Source organism: Sinocyclocheilus grahami, unplaced genomic scaffold (assembly GCF_001515645.1).
Source record: "Sinocyclocheilus grahami isolate Dianchi unplaced genomic scaffold, SAMN03320097.WGS_v1.1 scaffold679.1, whole genome shotgun sequence".
NCBI classification, from domain to species: domain Eukaryota; kingdom Metazoa; phylum Chordata; class Actinopteri; order Cypriniformes; family Cyprinidae; genus Sinocyclocheilus; species Sinocyclocheilus grahami.
The window spans coordinates 599,771-616,437 of NW_015505858.1; the positions used below are offsets into that span (position 1 = coordinate 599,771).

A 16,667-nucleotide genomic window follows, 5' to 3' on the forward strand; every position below is an offset into this window, starting at 1 on the left:
AAACTATTCTGAAGACAGTCCTTTCCCTTCAGAGATACATTCATAAAAACACCTGAGACGCGTTTTGATTTTGAAACGTGCAGCGCTCATGTTTATTCAACGAAGTCAAACGCCACAATGTATGGGAAACACTGGTAATGTATATCGAAATATTGGAAATGTGTTTAAAAATCATATCACCGTTACTGAACAAAATTATATTGCGATACATATTGATATTGAATTATTGTCCAGCCCTATGGCTGTTCATTCTTTACTGACCATGGCTTGAGCAAGGTTCTTCTGGACCAGGGTGACACAGCGCTGGTAAACTGGTTCACAGTATGGCAGGAAGCCGCTCTGTAGTGCTGTGGCCACTGAAGACAGGCACTAAAATAAGAAAAAGTAACATTCTCTAAGACATTGCAGTTTTTGTGTGCGTGTATGTGTATATATATATATATATACACACACACACACACATATACACAATATATATATAATATAATATTTGCAGAACTATTTTACCTCCAACAAAGGGAACAGATCCTTGTCTTCATCTTTTAACTCATTCCATTTCTGAATAAGAGGGGGCATGAGCTTTTGGATGTATTCCTGTTAAACAAAACGGTCACATTTAATTATGATTCTTGAACATTTTCCTCTTTAAACACTCAAAGGCACAGTGATCCTACTGGCTGGTTAAGATGGTGTCCGACAGAGTCAGCAAGGGTTCCGATGGCGTCGTAGAGGATCAACAGGTTCTTGTGCTGGTACTTGCTGAAGGCAAACACCAGCGTGTCCAGAATGAAACTCAAGTAGGGAACCAGCTCTGTACAGGCCTCCTCTTCTAGAGTCGCAAACGCACTGATGGAAGGACAAACCCAAGAATTAGCTCAACATGCAGATTCGTCTCCAGAAGCTCCATCCAGACTCAAAGGAAAAGACTGAAATGCATCTAAAAAAAACACAATCTATGGTGGGTTTCTTGGTTTGTGTTTAAGAGGGCTTTATAGCTGGTAAGGTTGGGAAACAGACTTGGACCAACCAGATAAACCATTGCGAGACTGGTTAACCAGCAAATCACCTTAGCTGGTTTATTAGACCTAAATTTCAGTTATTTAAGCTTTTATATACTACTATAGTATCTATTAATATTTTGACAGTTTTTATTTTATCTTTAAATTCCTATGTGATCTTGTTATTTTTTTTTCTATTTAGCTTTTATTTGTTTTAGTCACTGTAGTACACTTCAAAAAATATATATATATTAGAAACCGTGAAATCAGTTTAAGCTGACGTTTATTTAACATTGATATTTTATTAGAATTTATTTCAATAACCAAAACCATATTTTTAATAGGTTTCAAGTGAAGGGTTTGAGACTGTGCATGTTTGTCAACTGAAGCAAACACACTTTTGGTGAGACTCTTATGACAAAAGAGAAAGGTCACTTACTGTGCAAGATGTCCAGACAGGACGTCCTTACAGATGGGCTGTTCAGCCAACGTAAGCCAGAACTCACAGGCCTCCAGAGCCACGTTCTCATCCGGGTCCTGTGAGCGCTGCAGCATGTACTGCACAAACCGTCAAGTCAATCATCAGCATCTCTGACTGCTCAAGATCTACATCACTTCTGGGTCATCAAGATCTCACCTCAACGATACTGCGCATGTGAGGGATGAGTCGGTCCACTCGCACCTCCAGCAGCATGACCAGAGCCCTGCACACGTTCTTGCGCACCTCAGAGTCCTCATCTGCGGCCAGCGCAAACAGACTCTGGATTAACAGGCCAGGAGGAAAACAGATTAAAACAATGCAATTACAGTATAGCCATATTCAGACAGTAATGGTCTCTCATTGGGAGCTGATTTCAACATTTACAGGGGCTAGTCAGTGATTTTTGCCATCTGAATCAGGAATGTTAGTGTTTAACACCCACCACCAGTGTAAAAAGTCCCAGCCAAAATACCCATTGTTTTTGGCACCAAAGTTGTGTGGTATTTAATCTGTGAGTATTTTAATTTCATATCTGTGAGTTTACAAGGGATCAGTCAGTTGTTGTACAATAACTGTTGCACTTTGTGGTAGTGTAAACATTTTAAATAGAGACACTTATAACTGAAATACTGGAAACTGCTAGCAAAAAATATCATCTCACTGCTTCACTACAGTTAGTAGGAGCTGTTTATTTAAAAAATATATAATTATAATTTATATATATATATTTTTTTAGGGCTGGTAAGCGATTACATTTAACCTAATTAATTACATGATGTGGCGATTAATGAATCTAATTAATCGAAAAATAATCGCACATTAAAGCTGGCTGAGAAATTACTCCCAAAAGATAATTTAAAGTCATTGATGTGTAAAGCATCAAACAGACATTACAAAAAGTAGCTTCAAGAAATATTTCGTTTGATAAAATTGATTACATATACTCTTTTGGACCATGAGGATGAGTAAATGATGACACAATTGTCACTTTTGGGTGGGCGAACTAAACCTTTAATAATTTATTTTAGTAATTGTATTATTATTACCATGGAAATATGAAATTATTTCTTTAATGAAATTATACTCTAAATAATAAACTAAAACTGCCAGTAGGTGGTGGTAAATGTCTTAAGGATTAAGTCATCGGGTCATTTATTCATCCATTTGATTCGTTTAAATGGCTGATTCATTCAGGAGTGAAGTAAATGGTCTATTGAATCATTAGGCTTGTTCGACTTGAAGCGGCTCATCATCATCATCAGATTGATCGGTGTATGTCATCAAAGTACCGCAAGAGCGATTAAGAGAGCAGATGACTCCATGCTTTTGAATCACTCTCACGGTCCTTTGATGTCGTACACCGATCGATCAGTGGAGTACCGTTTCAAATCCAACGAGCCTATGGCCAATGGTTCAACACGCCAAATGGTTCACCCAATTCATTCAAAACGTGGATTAAGAAATTAAATGCAGCTGCGTGTCACTCGGAGATGAACAGTTCTGCTTTGTCTATATTTTTGTTGGCAAAACAGACAACATTGTATCTAAAATAACACAATATTAACTTATTTAGTGAACTGTTGTATAAGATCGGTATCACATTTGCACTGGTGTGATATTGCACTTATTGCTCGTGTGAGATTGCTTAGTTAATTATTTTAACGAGTTATTTTTCACCATAATTAACATACATGTATATATATTTTTTTTTTTACTTTTGAAATAAGCCATTGTTACAGTAGGGATGGGCGATATGGGCTAAAAAATATATCACGATATTTCTGGTATTTATTGCGATAACGATATCAATGCCGGTAATTCAGGGAATCCTGTTTCTTTAGAGAAAAGTATTATCTTTCCTATTTTTACACTAAAAAGGGTGTTGTGAGCATTACTGAATACACACTATAATGTAATGACTGTTTAATTCATACTGGAAGCCGGAGGGCACCCTCGAGCAGAAACTCCACATATGCATGCAAAAGTAATACTACTGAGGAGGCTCCATGAAATCCATAATATGGACAAAGGTAGCCAGTTATCGCTGAATAAGTCACACAACATAGATAGAAAAATTTTAACTGATGAAACTTAAACATACGATTGCACAAAATATATGGTTTATCTGTGTTCTTCAAGCAATCTTGGGTATTTTTTTTTTTATATATAAGGAAAGTGTATTTTGAATGCAATGCTAATCGACATAGCCTTTATCACTGTATATAATACTATCATTCTGTAATATGAAACCACGTCTGGTCACAAACATAAATGATTTCAAACACTCAAATATGTTAAGTTCATTTGGAGAAAATAAATAATCAATAAATGATATTTGTTGAACAACAGGTTTGTAAACCGGCTCATACACATGCAATACTGTATCGCACACGTGCTACTGTAGTACATTTATTCAGACCGATTTTTTGTGCACTGCACAGCCCTAACCAAACCAGTTGTAGAAGGAGCTCCTCATTTAGCGATAAACTCCTCCTCAATGTCACGTCCGCCTTCCACGATGTCGCTCCGCACAGTCGCACACAGAAATGTGTCAACAACTAGGCTTTATCGTTATTATCGCAGGAAGACATCTCAGGAAGACTTATCGTGGGGAGAATTTTTACCGGAATAAAAATCCCTGTTACGGTATTCAATAATTTTCCAATTTTGAAATAGGATATTTAAATATATATTTATAATAATAATAAAGATATTTTCATGAGTAATATTTATTAAATGAAATGTAATTCAATTTAATCTGAATTCTTTAATTGTCCAAGCTACTTTTCAACATTTACAGAGACTGGTTAATGATATTATTACAGTCCAAATCCATAAAGTCTGTGTTCTTCTCCCACATTCATGTAAAAATTCCCAGTCAAATTATCAACTATTTTTGAGTTTACAAGAAAGGATCAATCCCAAACAAGGGGGAAGATTTATTACTAAAATGTTGGAAACTGTCCACAATAATATTAGTTCTCCAAGAAAAGAAAAGAAAAGAAAGTACATTTCGAAATGGACTTTTACGGTGTGCAATAACTTTTAATATTTATTATATACCAATTATATAAATAAATCATTTTAATGGTCGAACAAGTAGCCAGGTCAAACATTGACTGCATGTTAATAAGAGTTTGCGTTAACCTTCCACGTTCTTAAAATCCATCATTTGAGATAAGACAGAAAAACAATTTAACGATAGCACATCAATTTCCTTATTTTGAATTAGGATATTAAAAAGAAAAATCTAATAATAGGATATATTATAATAGTATTAATTTACTAAATAAAATATGAATTTATTAATTGACCAAGCAATAATAGACATTTTTGTTTACAGATGACAATCATGTGACTAACCACTTGACCAGCATGTTCTTGGGTTCATAGCATCACAGAACACATTGCTATCTGAATGAATGAGTTTTATGATTCAGGTGCCATGCAAATTTATTTCTTAAATCTATCACGTTCAAATTGCAGGTACCTCAATAAAGGTGTCAATGTTGTCCATCAGGGCTTGTGCTCTTCCGATGATAAACTGGTTCACACAGGCAATAGCATGAGACCTAAAATCGCACATGAACAAGCATAAGATTCCCAGAACAATTTAATGTAACATGAAAAATAACTATCTCAGACTGACCTGATCTTGGGGCTGCAGTGTTTGAAGAACTGCAGGAACTTGGGAATCATGATGTTGAGGGGTCGATTGAGAGCGTCACTGTCCAGGAGCTCAGACGAGTCCTCGCAGATCTTCTGTAAAGCTCCAAACGAGCCCTGCGTGTGAAAGAACGAACCAAGATACAAGTCACACAACTCAGGAACATCTCTAGATCTGATACAGAGAGCACCATGGTCACTTTGCCTGCGTCTTGAATCATTTCCAAACACATTTGCATATGAAAATGTGCACAAAATAGAAGGGGGAAAGCAGGAAAAGCAGGTATATGAAGAGGCAATGCACTGACCTCACAGATGTTGTAGTCCTCCGAATTGAGCATGTTGCACAGCTGAGGCAGTAACTCTGGCCATGTCTGCAGCTCCCCTTTGGTGGAAATCGTTGTGATGAGGATGCCTGAGCACAGACAGACAAGAATCAGCACATATAAAATTGAAATATTTTCACAGACTGCCCATAAAGTTGATCAAAAGTGACAGACACTTATAAAAAGTTACAAATATTTCTATTTCAAATAAATACTGAACTTCCTATTCATCAAAGGATCCTGGAAAAACATCACATCACAGTTTCCACTAAAATATTAAGCAGCACATTAACAACAAGAAATGTTTCTTGAGCAGCAAATCAGCATATTAGGATGATTTCTGAAGGATCATATCACAGGAATAAATTACATTTGAAAATATTCAAATAGAAAATAGCTTTACACTTTAATTACATTTTCACAATATTACCGTTTTTACTAAATGGAGCTTTGATAAACAAAAAATACCTTTTCCCAAGTAGTTTTTAAGACTGCATTCTCAAAATGCGATTTCTAGCTAATAAAAATCAGTTCATTGGCTTATTCTAGACCGAGCTGGGAGGCTCACCGATAGTGGCGCGGATGAGAGGGGAAGGGTCTCCGATGTTGTTTAAACACTCCTGCTTGATGAAGTGCGCGACTGCAGGGGGGAAGTTCTGATAGTGAACCTTCACGTTGTTCTTCAGTATCAGACCGCTGAGAGATCGAGTGGGCTCATCTGAAGAGCGTTAAGAAAGGAAACAGACCGTTATATAATCTCATTCATACATAAAGACTGTCTGAAACCCTCATGGAACAACCCACATGTGCAACAGGATTAAAAATGCAATAAAATGAGCTTTATGAAAAAACCTTCAGTTTTCAGCCTCGTCAGGACGAAGATAAGATAGTTGTTGAAATCAGGAAACTGGTTCAGCTGCTCTAGTTTCTGAGGAGTTAAAATGAAAGAGAGAATTAAGGCATTACTAATGATGGTAACTGACTGTACATAATTAGTCACAGTTCAACATGTACATTAATTCTACTTTGATAAAGCAGACGGAATATTTCATTTAGACTTCTGAAATAAAAGCCCCACAGCTGATAATTAATTTCATGTTATGCCACATAAACAGTATTTTTAAATCCGGTATCCAAACATATTATTGCACTGTGGAAAAAGCTTGATAACCATTCAGCGCTTTTGAAACCTGGCACACCAAGTCCACAAGTCAAGGTCATAAAATTAAGTAACGATATCAGTATTTCCATATACTAACACATCTTTTGTCATACTGCGATCTATAATTACAAAATACAGATTTTCAATATCAGTATAGTCACCACCCACATATCACAAATCCCTTTAGAACTGTAACTGGCAGCAAATATTGGCCGTGTAGATGAGGATACCTGCTGCACAGCTCTCTGCGTGGCTGTGTTTGGCGACTGGGAGTCTTTCAGGAGATGCAGGACCTGCTGGAGGCCTTGTTCATCCGGCTGCCACTCCATCCTACGCAAAAACCACGCAAGACACAAACAATTACATTCTCCCTCCTCGTGTCTTCATGAAACACTTCCTCAAATCAAACAATTGCAACACCTATGACTGCAAACCAACGTCTTCCACATTGTGGTCTATGTACTTCTGCAGAGCAATGTAGTCCACTACTACTACCTTGTGTATTACGCACCGCATTGTTGAGGACACTAGAAGGCATTGATAAACATACAACATCAATGCATATGCCTGCATAAAAGCACAGCAGTTTAAAACCTGCAAAATATTGTTACGTTTAATCTCTATATCAGGCGATGGGAGACGAATGTGTTCATGAAAGGTTAAACCAAAGAAATGGAAACCGCTAGAATGGTTATGCATGTTTATCAGCGATAACAAGATAAATCCAATTCAGATACACAATCATATGTACTGTACAAAACTTCTCTCTCTCTCTCTAAAATAGACCTACTGTATTAAAAAAATAAATAAACCTACTTTAATATTTTGAATTTAAGAGCTTCCTAGCAGATTTTGATCTCAATTTCTGACTACATACGTTACTTTTGTTTTCAGTTTATTTTATTTATGTATGTATAGCAAACTAATATAATGAAATCATATTTCAAATTCTATTTCTTCTAAAAGAGAGAGAAACTTTGACTAAAAACACTTGTTTCTAATAGCAAAAAAATGTAAATTTCAAAGTTGACTCTGGTTTTACTATCTATGCAACACGTATAATATGAATTATTATTAATATGATACAAACATTCATTGAAAACCCGGTCATTTGTGAACTGAGAATCGATGCACGCAGTTTACGCAATCCGGTAAAATGGTTGAAATCTGCATAAAGTTGACAAAGAGTTGTGTATCCAATGTTTGACCAAATTATTGTTCGTTATTAAATACAGACAAAGCATGAAGCAGCAAGCAATGCACATGGCCATGCCTGCATACCACGCTGAGGCCTTGTCTCTCTCCCTAGGTTTAGTTTGAAAACCTCAGACACGAGCCGCATAAATACGCAATGATAACCTTTATAATAACACCAGTACAAAAAAATATGAACATAATGCGAAACTTTAAATCCTAAGGCAACAAGTAAAGGCTATTTAATTCCCCCAAAACAGCATTAGACACATACAAGAAGTGTCTGTCTATGATATTGCACGCACACTCGTTCTAATCCATGCTGCCGACTAATACGGTGTTAAACAATCTCTCTGTATATATATTATATGATGTAAATACCATTAATGATGATAACTAGGTCGTGTTCACTTACACATGCCGCGTGCGGAGGCCTATTGATCAGCTCGTGCAGCGTGGAGCTCGCGCTAGTCTAGTACACTTTCAAACACTTCCGCAGCGCGAGCGCTACAATGAGGAAGTGACGATCGTTCGGCCAACGCGACACTGATGAACCTGCGAGGGATTTTGTAGTCATACGTTTAATAGAAACAAAAATATTTAGATCGAAACGTGCATGTCTACGCACATGTTTATGCAAATTGATATGGGTCTGACTTAAGTTATACAGCATGCATTATTTTGGATATTTGCCTTTTTGTTGTATCGTTGCGAATTTGGAATGCGATAAAAAGTAAGCAGTGCAAAAATATACGTTCGATTTGCCACAAATGGGCGCATAAAATGGAACGATATAAATGTAGCATTAACAAAGGCAAGAAATAATATCAACATGGCGGCGCCCGGAGGAACCATTAATGATGATAACTAGGTCGTGTTCACTTACACATGCCGCGTGCGGAGGCCTATTGATCAGCTCGTGCAGCGTGGAGCTCGCGCTAGTCTAGTACACTTTCAAACACTTCCGCAGCGCGAGCGCTACAATGAGGAAGTGACGATCGTTCGGCCAACGCGACACTGATGAACCTGCGAGGGATTTTGTAGTCATACGTTTAATAGAAACAAAAATATTTAGATCGAAACGTGCATGTCTACGCACATGTTTATGCAAATTGATATGGGTCTGACTTAAGTTATACAGCATGTATTATTTTGGATATTTGCCTTTTTGTTGTATCGTTGCGAATTTGGAATGCGATAAAAAGTAAGCAGTGCAAAAATACACGTTCGATTTGCCACAAATGGGCGCATAAATTGGAACGATATAAATGTAGCATTAACAAAGGCAAGAAATAATATCAACATGGCGGCGCCCGGAGGCTAATATCTCGCATGCGTTGTTAAAAGCTAGTCTGGAAGTTTTGTGAGTGCGCAACTGCGCATGCGTCGTTTCCTCCCCCGCTTTGAAAAAGAGCGATTTATTGTGTTGACAGTAATTAATCTTACACTCTTTCTTTCTCCAGAACGGGCTTTTTCCCTTTTACTCTTGGTTTACCAATTCTAGTTATTGTATTGATCATTGCAGCTTGGTAAACCTGTGTTTAATGCAAGAATAGCCAAACTAACAAACCTTTAAATGGCCAGGATCTGCTGTGGGCCCCTGCACACATTTGCACTACTGACTTCTGTACTTATTCTGGCGCACAAGGACAAGAACGTTTCATTTGCCTTTTCTCCATCAGCAGAATGGCAGCATAGTTCAAACATCTCATACAGGAGCATTCAGTTCCGAAAGAACTTAAGCATAAATGTATCTGCTGATCCCAGGACTCACACTAGTTTAGTCAGCGATCAGTGTGGTATAGCTGTGGAGAGCCGCATCGACTGTGGCCGTGATAGATCTTTGAGCCGGGCTGATTGTGAGGGCAGAGGATGCTGCTATGTGCCCCTGCCTCAGTCTGGATTAGGAGGACCACCGTGGTGTTTCTACCCAGTCCGTTACCCAGGCTACAAAATGGGGCCCCTGTTGCCCACAGAGAAGGGCAAAAGAGCCACCCTGGCCCGTTCTGAACCCTCATACCTGCCCCGGGACATCCCCACACTGCAGCTAGATGTGATGCCTGAGACTTTGGGTCGTCTTCACCTCTCTGTGAGCAATTCATTTAGTCATTTCAATTACAAATCATAAAGATATTGTCATTAATACAGTCAGATGATCTGTCCTTGAATTCTGGGAAAGATAAATGCTTGAATCAGTTGTGTCTGAAATTTGCATCCGAAATGGTTCATTTTGGTATTATTTAATTTATCTTTATTTAAGGTTGGAATACACAACAATCTTTTTTTCTTTTTCTTTTCTTAGACTAGTTCGTTTTTTTAAAGTTTGTTACATATTTATTATACGAATAACAGCACAAAAATATGAACTTTAAAGCTATAAACAACAAGAGACTTAACTGGGTAAACTCTATAGAAGATCTTATAAGAAACCTCCTCCACTTTATTTGAAATGCAATTAGTCAACACTAATCTGCAGAGTTTGGGCAATTGGAGAAAAACACAGTGTATGATGGGAATCATTTTTTTTTTATCTACAGACTATATTTTCATCCATTTTTTACAACACGTATTGTTTTCATTTGTCATGCGTCTACTAGCTTTTCCATTCTGAATGACTTCTGGTAGTGTGCGATTCTCAGTTTTTTAGTGTATGATGGCTAGTTTTTCTCTGTAAGCATTTATTGATAAGTGCATCGTATTTTAAAGTCTGCTCAGAATAGTACATTCCAGCCTTTAGATGACCCAATCTTACTTTATCTGACTAATTTCACTTTAACACAGCTGAAAGATCCAGCATCTCCACGATATGAGGTTCCCTTTGTGACGTCCCAATTAAGGGGCCACAAGGACATTCAAAACCCCCTCTATGATGTTGACTTCCAACCGGATCCATTTGGATTCATCGTACGGCGAAAATCCAATGGCCGGGTTCTGTAAGTTTAGATCATTTTTCTTTTCTTGCTTTGTATGTGTACGTTTTCTGCTTGTATTGTTTTTTGTGATTCTGACTGGCAGTCAATGTCAGCCCACTGAACAAATTTCTTTTCGTTTTGATAGCGTTGAACGAATACATTGTATTTTTCTTTTCCTAGTCTGAATACTACAATAGGCCCACTCCTGTTTGCAGATCAGTATCTACAGCTCTCCACCAGCATGGCTTCCTCTGTGATATCTGGCCTGGGTGAACATTACACCCCCATCACGCTGGACCTCAACTGGAGCTCTGTTTCATTATGGAACAGAGACATGGCGCCACATGTAAGACCTTCACATCATTTCACATTCTTCTTTAACTTGCTTTTGTTTTCAGCTGTATTTAATGTTTTATATGGGCCTTTGTAGAGAAGTGCCAACCTGTACGGCTCCCACCCTTTCTTTTTGGTCCAAGAAGGTGATGGACAGGCACATGGAGTCTTTCTTCTCAACAGCAATGCGATGGGTACAGTGTTTTGTTGTTGTCTAAAATGGCTTATTATGTGGGTCTCCTTTTTAAGACTAAAAATCTTGATAACCTGCCAATTGCAGAAGTGTTTCTGCAGCCCGCTCCAGCATTAACTTGGGTGACTGTCGGAGGAATACTGGACTTCTACATCTTCTTAGGCCCAAGTCCTCAGAGTGTGGTTCAGCAGTACCATGAGGTTATAGGTATTTGACAGTCTACATGCTGTGTTAGAATTGTATTTTACCCACAAGGCAACTTATATTGTTGTATCTTTTCATTTGAGGTTATCCCATGATGCCATCCTACTGGTCACTGGGCTTCCACCTCTGTCGCTGGGGTTATACGTCCACCAACATAACAAGAACAGTGGTACAGCTCATGCGCCAGGCCAAGATCCCTCTAGTATGTTCCCCTGTTGCCCAGTATATACCAGTGTTTCTCAACTGGGAGTGGGGGGCACTGTAGCAAACTTCCAAGTGGGCCTCAAGATGACTTAAAATAATTTAAATTTTGTGACTTGGAAAAGTTAGGCCAAGTTCTAACATATTTTATCTGGAAGAAATTGTAAAAATAAATGGAGGGGGGCTTTGAATATTGTTGTCGACAATTGGAGGCCTTGGAGTCAAATGTTTGCAGTATTGTGTGTTCAGTGTCTATATTTTAACAAGTATTTTTTAAACTGTAGTATGCTACATTCTATGGTCATTCTATGTCAATTCAGCCAAATATCAGAAACTTACCCTGCTAATTTTTTTTTACATTTTGATCATATTGTTTCTGAATAAAGACAGACATAAATAGTGATGAAAGCCACATATTTAAAGGGATAGTTCACCCAAAAATTCTGTCATTAATTACTAACCCTCATGTCGTTCCAAATGCGTAAGACCTTCGTTCATCTTCTGAACACAAATTAAGATATTTTTGATGAAATCCGAAAGCTTTCTGACCCTGCATAGACAGCAATGAACATGTTCAAGGTCCAGAAAGGTAGTAAGGACATCGGTAAAATAGTCCATGTGACATCCGGTGTTCAACCGTAATTTTATGAAGCTACGAGAATACATTTTGTGTGCAAATAAAACAGAAATAATGACTTGAACGGTTGAACCCCTGATGTCACGTGGAGTATTTTAATTATGTTCTTACTACATTTCTGGGCCTGTGAACATTTCAGTTGCATTGCTGTCTATGGAGGATCAGAAAGCTCTCGGATTTCATCAAAAATATCTTAATTTGTGTTCTGAAGATGAACGAAGGTCTTACGGGTTTGGAACGACATGAGGGTGAGTAATTAATGACAGAATTTTCATTTTGTGTCAACTATCCCTTTAATGCCATGGATGAATATTTATTGAGCAGGGGTCAAAATGGCAGTTTTCGCTAGACATTTGCAGCCAAATTACAGGAGTGGGAAAATAACTTTTATTAAATCTTATTTTTACAGAGATATTGGTAGGCCTATTAATAATATGTTCACGTTAGCAATCCTTGTTGCATTATATACTAATGGTGTCAAAAATGGTCCTTTTTGTGTGCGTGTGTGTGTGTTTTGGAAACTTTTAAGGCCCTATGTAGTTAAAGTCCAGAGATCTCAGTATGGCTTCAAGAGTAAATTGTTATGTTTTCAATGGTCAAAAACCAAATGCGGGTCACTTTTCATACAGCTTATACTTTTTCTTTTAATGGGGAATGTCTGAAGAACAAATCATGTTGAAACAAATAATGTTTCACCAGAAATTAAAAAATTAACATTTTTAGCTGAGGACCTCTGGTTGAGTTGACATGGAATGACCCTATATTGTTGTCACATGACAATATTAGTTATTTTTAATCCGGTTTTGTGTAAAATTGTTGTTCACGTGGCTTCTGATTCATTCATCATACCGGAAATGGAAGGTCAAGAGATAAACATGATAACCCTTAAATTTATTTCTGTAGGACGTACAGTGGAATGACCTTGATTATGCAGACCAAAGAAGAGTCTTTACGTTTGATCCTCAAAGATTTGGAGATTTGCCCCAAATGGTTGAAGAGTTCCATCAGCTGGGCATGAAGTATGTGCTCATTCTGGTACGTGGATGATTTTTGTGTGTGGAAACACTTCCACCTTGTGTTGTTTGCGCTTGATGCTTTGATTTAAAATATCAGTGATATTAGTATCTTTAGTAAAAATAAAGACAAATGCAAATCAGTGTTGAATAGCATGTGTTTTTGTGTTAGGATCCAGGCATCAGCAGTGCGAGTCCTCCTGGTTCATACAAACCCTTTGATGACGGGCTGAAGAGGGGAGTGTTCATCAAAAACTCCACTGGACAGATCCTTATTGGGAAGGTTAGTGCCACACATGAAATAAAGTTAGTCATGATAATGTCATTTACAGCATGTATTTTCTTCCTGCTCTATTGTATTATTAGTAGTATTATAGTCATTACGGAATATGGAGGGGAGCATAGAGATCTTGTTGTTTTTTTTTTTAACCAGGTATGGCCGGGTCCAACTGCATTCCCAGATTTCACCAATCCCACAACACAGGACTGGTGGATGGACTGCATCAGAGTCTTTCACAGCAAGGTACCTGTGGATGGACTCTGGATAGTAAGTATTTACGGATTACATTTTAAATGAAATATAAAGGGTATTTTACAAAGGCAACAAAACATCTATGTATGATGTTAAAAGGGCCACAAAAATTTGATTTGTTTTTTTTGGATGCGAGTTTTTTTTTTTCTTATTTCTTATTTATTTTTAATATATTTTAGTGTACGTTTTAAGATCTCTATATGTGACCCTGGACCACAAAGCCATATTTGAAAGCTGAATAAATAAGCTTTCCATTGATGTATGGTTTGTTAGGATAGGACAATATTTGGCCGAGATACAACTATTTGAAAATCTGGAATCTGAGGGTGCAAAAAAATCTAAATATTGAGAAAATCACATTTAAAGTTGTCCAAATGAAGTCCTTAGCCATGCATATTACTAATCAAAAATGAAGTTTTGATATATTTACGGTAGGAAATTTGCAAAATATCTTCATGGAACATGATCTTTACTTAATATCCTAATGATTTTTGGCATAAAAGAAAAATCAATAATTTTGACCCATACAATGTATTGTTGGCTATTGCTACAAATATACCCCAGCGACTTAAGACTGGTTTTGTGCTCCAGGGTCACGTATGTAAATGATATTATTTTTTAAAAAGTTTTATTTTATTTTATTACTCTTTATTTAAGTGACATTTTTAAGTTTTATATTTTATTATTTCTATAATTTATTCTGTTTTTATTGTTTTTGTTGAAAAAGTGGCCAAATTTAGCCGAACATATGTACACTATATATAACTTATAGATAACTTCTAAATTTCTTTGAAATTTTACTCACAGGACATGAATGAGCCGTCAAATTTTGTGCAGGGCTCTGTGGATGGGTGTCCTGACTCTGACTTGGAGAAACCACCTTATACACCAGGTCAGAATAGTAAACTCTTAATATACTTTTTTAAAATGACTATTGTTGATTTTATGTGACCTGCATGAAGAGATGTGTCTGGGTTTACAGGTGTGATCGGAGGTCAGTTAAACTCAGGAACTCTGTGTGTGTCCGCACAGCAGTATCTGTCCAATCATTACAATCTACACAATCTGTATGGGCTGACCGAGGCCATCGCCACCCACAGGTCAGAGAAATGCCCCTTCAGTTCATAAAAGCACTAAATGAGGAAATTTCTGAAGTTCATCGGGAAACAGATGCATTTGACATGGTTTGACATTATTACCAGCGTTGCACTCATTTGTATTTCAGGGCACTGTTGAAAGTGAAGAGTACTCGGCCGTTTGTCCTGTCCCGGTCATCTTTTCCAGGACTGGGCCGTTTCTCTGCACACTGGACTGGAGATGTGCGGAGTGACTGGGAGCAACTGCGCTTTTCAATACCTGGCGAGACAGAACAATCACAAACATATGCTAAAGCACTTATGCTAAAAGCAAACAAAGGATTAGAGTTCAATGTACCATATAGAGAAATTATAATGTTCATAATGCAACCTGGCCACCCAGATATAGCAATTGTGTGGAAAATGTGTAGATTTCCATTTTTATGAAAAATGTGTTTCTGTGTCTGTACAAGGTGTGCTCCTGTTTGGACTCTATGGCATCCCGTTAGTGGGAGCTGATGTCTGTGGGTTTGGTGGAGACACTACTGAAGAGCTGTGTGTGCGCTGGACACAACTTGGAGCCTTTTACCCCTTTATGAGAAACCATAATGACAGACCCAATGCGGTGAGATATCAATCAACAGTTTAAAGCCAGCTAGAGAAATAAATACATATTGATAAATAGATATAGACAGGGGTTAAATTGGACATAGGCTTACCCTGGTAACTTTCAATTTAACTGGTTAAATTGGACATAGGCTTACCCTGGACTTTCTTCCTACATTTTCAACATTATAGGCTATAGTTTTAAACACTTTACTCATTCTTACTAATTCAAGCAATGATGCGACACATATGTAGCCTGTCGCTGAAAGGAACCGAGTGCCTTAAGAAAAGTTTCGATTGCATTTCAAATGTATCTGATGAAGTAGCATTCATGACTCATGAATGCAGTGCTACTTTGTTTACAGCCATTTCTGGGGAAACCACTATATATGTTTGACATTCCAAAAGTGCCTCCTACTAACAGAGAATCAAATAGCATTTTCAATAAGCCTGTCTTCTGCCCATATAACCCCGTTTTAAATTCATATAATAATCTATACTTCTGACCCGTCTTTTTTCTTAAGAATGGATTAAAGACTGAAATGTGAGGTTTATCATTTTAGATGTTTTTTTGTTTTTGTGAAAACCTGTATCCTTCTCAACTGTAATTTAATCATATTTCTACAGTCATTTTACAGTTTAATATGTTACCATAGACATTGGCCTACTTTGCTCATATGTGTAATGGGACCGACGAGACGTGAGGCGTGAGGATCCATGTGCAAGCTTTTATTAAGAGACGTGGTTTTAACAGGCATGGGTCAGATAATGGCAAACGGGTATATCGAAGGCAAGACGAGATAAATCCAGGTAGAAGGCAAAGGTCCAAGCAGGGGCAAACAGAGTCAGAAACAGCAAGCAAAGGGTTAATCCAAGAGACGTGGCGTGAATCAGAGACCAGGAAAACCGACAAGGTAAGACTAAGGAAACTTAAACAGGCTCGGTAAGGTAGCCATCCGCTAAACAGGGATACACGCAAAACAATACACGAGACAAAAACAGAAAACACGGAATGGCTCAGTAAGGCAGCTAACACTTGGGGAGTGAAAAATGCAGTACAATACTCGGCAGTGAGAGAGAGGAAGTCCATGGCTTAAGTAGCATGTCTGATTGGATTCAGCTGTGTGTGTGTG

The 16,667-nt window shown here is 37.7% G+C and overlaps 2 protein-coding genes across 2 annotated transcripts in view; one reads left to right on the forward strand and one right to left on the reverse strand.

Moving 5' to 3' along the window:
• Window positions 1-8,737, reverse strand: part of LOC107559224 (transportin-1-like) — a 22,244-nt gene extending 13,507 nt beyond the window's left edge. The window contains exons 1-12 of the mRNA XM_016242972.1: window positions 8,714-8,737; window positions 6,864-6,963; window positions 6,324-6,399; window positions 6,040-6,189; window positions 5,454-5,560; window positions 5,129-5,262; window positions 4,970-5,051; window positions 1,636-1,758; window positions 1,438-1,556; window positions 675-846; window positions 508-594; window positions 262-369 (exon numbers count right to left, since the gene is read on the reverse strand). Coding sequence (XP_016098458.1) covers window positions 262-369; window positions 508-594; window positions 675-846; window positions 1,438-1,556; window positions 1,636-1,758; window positions 4,970-5,051; window positions 5,129-5,262; window positions 5,454-5,560; window positions 6,040-6,189; window positions 6,324-6,399; window positions 6,864-6,962 — 1,257 coding nt within the window. The 5' untranslated portion in view covers window position 6,963; window positions 8,714-8,737. The remainder of the gene's footprint in view (window positions 1-261; window positions 370-507; window positions 595-674; window positions 847-1,437; window positions 1,557-1,635; window positions 1,759-4,969; window positions 5,052-5,128; window positions 5,263-5,453; window positions 5,561-6,039; window positions 6,190-6,323; window positions 6,400-6,863; window positions 6,964-8,713) is intronic.
• An 8-nt stretch (window positions 8,738-8,745) lies between these two features.
• Window positions 8,746-16,667, forward strand: part of gaa (alpha glucosidase) — a 15,268-nt gene continuing 7,346 nt past the window's right edge. The window contains exons 1-13 of the mRNA XM_016242973.1: window positions 8,746-9,916; window positions 10,609-10,760; window positions 10,920-11,085; window positions 11,170-11,266; window positions 11,353-11,472; window positions 11,553-11,671; window positions 13,211-13,342; window positions 13,493-13,603; window positions 13,754-13,867; window positions 14,660-14,744; window positions 14,835-14,952; window positions 15,078-15,211; window positions 15,402-15,553. Of these exons, the coding sequence (XP_016098459.1) occupies window positions 9,404-9,916; window positions 10,609-10,760; window positions 10,920-11,085; window positions 11,170-11,266; window positions 11,353-11,472; window positions 11,553-11,671; window positions 13,211-13,342; window positions 13,493-13,603; window positions 13,754-13,867; window positions 14,660-14,744; window positions 14,835-14,952; window positions 15,078-15,211; window positions 15,402-15,553 (2,013 nt within the window). The 5' untranslated portion in view covers window positions 8,746-9,403. The remainder of the gene's footprint in view (window positions 9,917-10,608; window positions 10,761-10,919; window positions 11,086-11,169; window positions 11,267-11,352; window positions 11,473-11,552; window positions 11,672-13,210; window positions 13,343-13,492; window positions 13,604-13,753; window positions 13,868-14,659; window positions 14,745-14,834; window positions 14,953-15,077; window positions 15,212-15,401; window positions 15,554-16,667) is intronic.